The 6000-nt window shown below is 33.3% G+C and overlaps 1 protein-coding gene across 1 annotated transcript; it reads left to right on the top strand.

Moving 5' to 3' along the window:
• Nucleotides 1–1544: 1544 nt before the first annotated feature.
• On the top strand, nt 1545–5285 carry LOC143569677 (deoxypodophyllotoxin synthase-like). Its single transcript, XM_077055531.1, has 4 exons — nt 1545–1785; nt 2195–2312; nt 3747–4071; nt 4888–5285. The coding sequence occupies exons 1-4, from the start codon at nt 1545–1547 to the stop codon at nt 5131–5133; spliced, it is 930 nt and encodes a 309-aa protein (XP_076911646.1). The 3' UTR covers nt 5134–5285.
• Nucleotides 5286–6000: the final 715 nt, after the last annotated feature.

Here is a 6000-nt window from a genome sequence, read left to right as displayed (position 1 = left end):
ATCGGTGGCACCCATAGGCGGATGTAGCATGGTGGCAATGGTATTCGAGGATACCTCTGAACTTTTACGGCAAAATTTAATTTTTTTTTTTCGTTTTATATATAGGGTACCCTTAACAATCTCTAAACAAAATTATTTATTAAAAGCTCAACACCTTAAATAAATTATTATTAATTAAAAGCTCATATTTAGCTCAAATACAAAGTAATTAAAGGCCCAATGTTAATAAAAACCCACTTATTGTTGTACATGACATAAAAGAACACAATTCAAAAAAAAATGGTAATTGAGACTTTTTATTGTAGAATGGTTTGATGTATATTCGTAGTTAGAATATAGTACTAAAAATCCTAAAAAAGGAAAAATCTATTAGGTATTTGTTTAATTTTAATTCTGAATATTATTATATTTTTTCATTTACCTTGTATGAATGTGTAGTAACGCATGGATCATAACTTTAATCTACTCATTTTTTTAAAATAGATTTTCTTTTAACGACTATCTAACTTACTCCTAAAAACACTACACCAATGTTCACCACGAGAATCGAATACTCAAAAACCCTGGGCCTATATATTAATATTAAATCTATTAAGAAATTATATAGAAAACTAGTTTGATCTTCCCGTTATTTAAGTTTTTATTTTTAATCGTTTTGCTATTTTATGATGATTTATTTTAATTTTTAGCGTAGTTTGTTTTAATTTAATACATATATATTAGTGTAGTTTGTTATTATATTTTTTTGCGTTTGGGTATTTTCAATTGAGATGTGTAGGTTTTTTAGATTTTTAATGAATAAAAATACACGAATGTGAACATGTTAGATTTTTTTAAATGGACAAACATGAACACAAATATTTGTCTAATGAAAAAGGGGACGTTGATGTAGTTGACGATAGCCGGTAGTATCGGAAGTTAACCGGCGATGGAGATGATAGACCAACAATGGAGAACATGTAAAGAAGATAAATTGAATTAAGATTTGAGGATGAAAGTGTTTACCAATAAATAAGATCTTATAACCCATTTGAGAGCTATTAGGGTTTGGTAAGACCCATAACCCGTTGAAATTATTCTTTGATGATTAAATGGTTATTTCACAAATAAATGAGATGTTATAACTCGTTTAAGGATTATTCGGGTTTAGTGAGACCCATGACCCGCGAAAATTATTGTTTGATTATGAAATGGTTTCACAAATAAATGAGATGTTATAACTCATTTAAAGACTATTTGGGTTTGTAAAACTCATACCCATGATTTTGGGTCAAATGCATGAGAAACCTCCATTTAGAAATTAAGCAATCTGGTGGCTTTAGAGAATGGGGGGCAACCTGAGAGCGACACGTAGAATTTCATAGTAGGCAATTATATAGATAGTTAGATTAGATAGATGAGGTTACTAAAGTTATTTAAAGACCCGTGTTAATATGTATTAATAAACTTAAAATCATTTAAAATAATATGAAAACACTCCCATCAATTCATCTATATAAGTATAACAAAGAACCATTTGTTACAAACTAGAAACCTTGTTCCAAATGACTTCCCTTCCAGTTATTACCATGTCCGTAAAAGAGTTGAACTCGAGTTTGAGCTCTTGGGCGACAACATGCCGTGAAGTTACACGCGCACTCGAAGAATACGGGTGCTTCATAGCCGAATATGACGGGGTGTCTTCACAACTTCATGATGCAATCTTTGTTGCATCACAACAAGTGTTGGATCTTCCCCATGAAGTCAAGATATTAAACACTTCAGAAGAAGCAGGCCATGGTTATTGTAGGGGTATGGTACTAAACCCGGTTTTACAACCCTAAATTTATTATATTTGGCTTATTTTATTATATGGACTAATACAATGTTATTGGGCTGAGGGGGTTTGTGGAGGTAACCCTAACTGGGCTAGGCCCATTAGCGTACCATGATGGTGGCCATGAGGCTCTCTATATAAGGAGGTCTCCACCTCCTTGTTAAGGGGGGATGCTCAATAAGAGCCACCACCATATTTTTGTGTCTGTAAACAAGAGATCCTTGAGATTTCTTAGCAGTCACCTCCACACCCCCGAAAAGCCATTGCAGGTCTCAGGCAATCGAAGAAGAAGATCAAGTCGTGGTTCGTTCATCTCGAAAATCCGTGGGAACATCGTCATGGATCAGGTCAGATTCATTTCATGCTTCGACAGTTATGCTGGCAAGTTACCTGAGATTCCATGTTTTGAAAGATTGAGCATTGAAAAAGCAACCACTAAACAAGGAGTTGAAATGTTTACAAAACTCATGTGGCCCTCTGGAAATGACACCTTTTGGCATGGACTCTCTAGTCTCTACTTACCTCTTGTGTGTATAATCCAGCATAATCTCGAATGTTTACGGGGCCTTGATCTAGTATGGCTAGTCATTGTTCTATAGGGATACTCATAATTTAGAAAAATTATAATATAGATATGAAAAACAAATAAAATTTGGATAGAAACTACGCCTGTTCACGAGCCGAGCCGAGCCCAAGCCAAGGCAAGCTCGAGCTCGGCTCGAGCTCGAACTCTTAATCGAGCTAAAAATATGAGCTCAAGCTCGGCTCGGTTTAAATTGAGCCGGCTCGGCTATGCTCGATTTGGCTCGAGTTTACATATAATAATAACAATTATATGCAACCGTCAAGTTAAACTAAATAAATATGACGTTAAGATCAACACCAACTAAATACAAACTTAATAAATACGTCTAATACAAAATTAAGCAGAGAATTGGCGGTCGACGGCGGAGGATGAGCGGCGGCCGATGGTGGAGGTGAATATGAGCGCGGCGGAGGTGAATATGAGCGTTTATAGTTAGGATGGAAAATGGAACATATACTTTGAGTGCGTGAACTATGAAGTACCATTTCTCAGTTACTCAGTATATGAAATTATAAATATGGACTATGGAGTGAGAAAGGAAATTGGGCCGGATTAAAGGAAAACCCATGTGTTAAAATAATTGGGCTCGATAATTATATGCATGTATGTATATATATAATAAATTAAAATAAAATAGTTCGAGCCAATCGAGCGAGCTCGAGTCGAGCCGGGGCTAGCTCAGGCTCGGCTCGTTTAGAAATCGAGTCGAGCTAGGCTCGGCTCATTTACAATCGAGCCGATTTCGAGTGAGCTTTCTCCAAGCTTTTTTCGAGCGAGCTTCGAGCCGTGAGCTTTTTGAATAACCCTAATAGAAACTACAATATGAGTTACAATTGAATTAAACCAAATAGGAAAGGGTAGAACTAATATAGTTAAGAGGCACATGTTTGACATAGTTCACTTAAAACAGATTACGTGTTTCATTTAAAAACGTGTATGTGGTATGTCTCCAAAGATATAACAATAAGAAGCAGTTTGTACTACTGGAGTTGACCAGGGAGCCTGTAATTCACTCTATAAAGAATGATTTGTGTATTTTATATATTTGAGTCATTTTAGAGTATACAAATAAAAAGTCTCTAAAAGCTCAAGTGTTTTTAGCACCTTCAACTAAGGTAGAAACCTTGGTTTTGTAGTCAAACCAAGCATTTATAATTTTATATATGTAAGTAACTTAAACATTAGATTTAAAATGTAGTAAACGTCTCTAATGACAACTTGGTAACTTTAGTGATATATAAGCTTAAACCGTTTACACTTTTCTATTACTACTATTGGCCATAGTAGTAACCGTGGGAAACCGAGCAGTAGCAATGCTTACAACTTATGATTCGCACGTTTCAGTGAAACTGCATTGACATTTACAAAGGCTGTGGCGGAACTAGAGGTGATAGTGATGAGAATGGTGGCAAAAAGTTATGGAGTAGAGCAACACTACGAATCGCTCCTTGGGTCGACAGAGTATATCCTTAAGTTCAATAAATACCACAAGCGTTTAGGGGATGAGCCACACTTGGGTCTCATTCCTCACACGGATAAGAGTTTCATAACGATTATCCATCAAAAAGAGCAAGGAAAGGGCTTGGAGATTCAGACAAAGGATGAGAAATGGGTTGAAGTTGATCTTTCACCCTCGTGTTTCATAGTCATGGTCGGAGATGTTTGCATGGTAACTTGTTACTAGTATAAATACGACACGCTCACACGCACACAAGTAAACCTGGCAACGAAAACTATCTTTAATTTGAAAACTCGTGAAACCACTTTAAACACTAACTTTTTAAAATTTTAATTTCTTTCATTCTTGTTATATGTTATTAATCTTTGTCAAAACAAAAAAGAAAAAAATATATGTGTAGATTCTAGAAATACATATGTGTATCTTATACGAGGTAAATATTGTACATATATGCATTTTCGTGAACTACATATACTTTTTTTATTTGATAAAAATCAATAACATATAAATAAATAAATAAAAATAAAAAATAAAGTGTGTGAAAGTGTTTTCACGAGTTTTCAAGTATTTTAGTAGTTTTAATTGAAGCCTTTCACTTATATGTATATGTGATGGTATATATCAAACAGAACCAAGCATTAACTTTTTTTCTATGAGAACATAGATTTTTTTACTTTTAACATTAAAAAGTTTTATGATACAAGAAAATAGATGAATAAAGCATAACGTTTATAACTTCCAAAATTTAAAAATATGTAAATAAAAAAACTGTTTATAAAGCGTTCTTAAACACTTGCAAGTCATGTATATTGTATAGGTTATATATTATCCACACATGTGTAGTTAACTATTCATTCAAAAGTTTAAAAACCATATGTACAAATTAGTCTTAATGTTATTTTTATGTACTTAACATACGCATTTGTACGTATAAAAAAATTATGAATTGTTGATAAAAACGTATGAACTACTTATATATAATATATACAAAATATCTTAGTGTTTTTATGGTTTGAATTTTGTTAGGCATGGACAAATGGAAGAATGGAAGCACCATTCCATAGGGTGATGATGCAAGGGAAGAAAGATCGATTTTCGATGGTGGTGTCGTCGTATATCCGAGATCTCAAGATACAGGCACCTCAAGAACTGGTTGATGAAGACCACCCTGTGAAGTATAAGCCATTTGATCACTACAAGTATATTAATTACCATACTAACGTTAATGGTAGAAAACTTAAATACCCCCTTAAAGTCTACTGCGGAGTTTGATCGAATTTCTCTCTTTTAATCTCGTTATTGTGTGTATTACTTGTGAAATAGTTAATTCCAGTGTGCTTAATAAATTCCACTTGTTTAAGGTTTTATCGTTTTCAGTAATTATCATTTCATGGTTACAATGATTTGAAATTGATTATTGATGGGATGTCTAGTCCTATACCACTAATATTTCTTATCGCATACACATGAGCGAATCCAAGAACTTTTTTCCGCTTGTGTCACCTTTTCGGTTTATGAATATCTATTGACTTAATGCATAAGTCATTTTTTTTTCAGTATTTGGTTTATAAGTTGTTGGTTAAGTTTAGTTTTGATTATATGAGCAAAATCAAGAAACTAGATGCATGCATGTGTTTTGGTGGATTTTGACAAATATTAAGAAGAAAATTTTATGAATTACATAAACAACATTATTGAATCATAAAATGTAAGAAAATTATAGGTATAATTCCGAATCTTGGGTAAAATGGTGACAAATATCGACTAAGAAGAGAATTTTAACTAAAACTGACCTAAATGCAATTTGACAAAACCGATTAATCAACTTGAGTAAAACTAAATTGAATGATCAATTATGCTTCCACAAATGTATTTCAGCCTAAACTGTATTGAAGGTGATCTAAAAATTCACTTATATTTTGGTTTTAAACAAACAAGCCGGTTCAAAGTTAACATTACTGTTTATTTGAGCCTAATAAGTTGTTTTCTAAAATCCATGTTTTTTTAAATAACTTTTTATTAAAAATATGATTTTACCAATAAGATCTAGCTAGCTCCTCATAAAAATGGGTCTTGCATCAAAACACTGACCGAGTCAGAGTAACATAGGGCCCATAGATGGGCTTTTCATCAAGTAGA

This window comes from Bidens hawaiensis, unplaced genomic scaffold (genome assembly GCF_021521415.1).
Source record: "Bidens hawaiensis isolate Kalapana, Puna unplaced genomic scaffold, B.hawaiensis_p1.1 tig00024637_1, whole genome shotgun sequence".
NCBI lineage: Eukaryota > Viridiplantae > Streptophyta > Magnoliopsida > Asterales > Asteraceae > Bidens > Bidens hawaiensis.
This window is presented reverse-complemented; position numbering and strand designations above follow the sequence as displayed.

Excerpts from the sequence above, each read along its gene's own strand:
- LOC143569677 (XM_077055531.1), top strand. The coding sequence starts at position 1,545 with ATGACTTCCCTTCCAGTTATTACCATGTCCGTAAAAGAGTTGAACTCG. Across the intron at positions 1,786-2,194 it reads AGAAGCAGGCCATGGTTATT|CTGGCAAGTTACCTGAGATT; the intron begins GTAGGGGTATGG and ends TCGACAGTTATG. Across the intron at positions 2,313-3,746 it reads TCTGGAAATGACACCTTTTG|TGAAACTGCATTGACATTTA; the intron begins GCATGGACTCTC and ends CGCACGTTTCAG.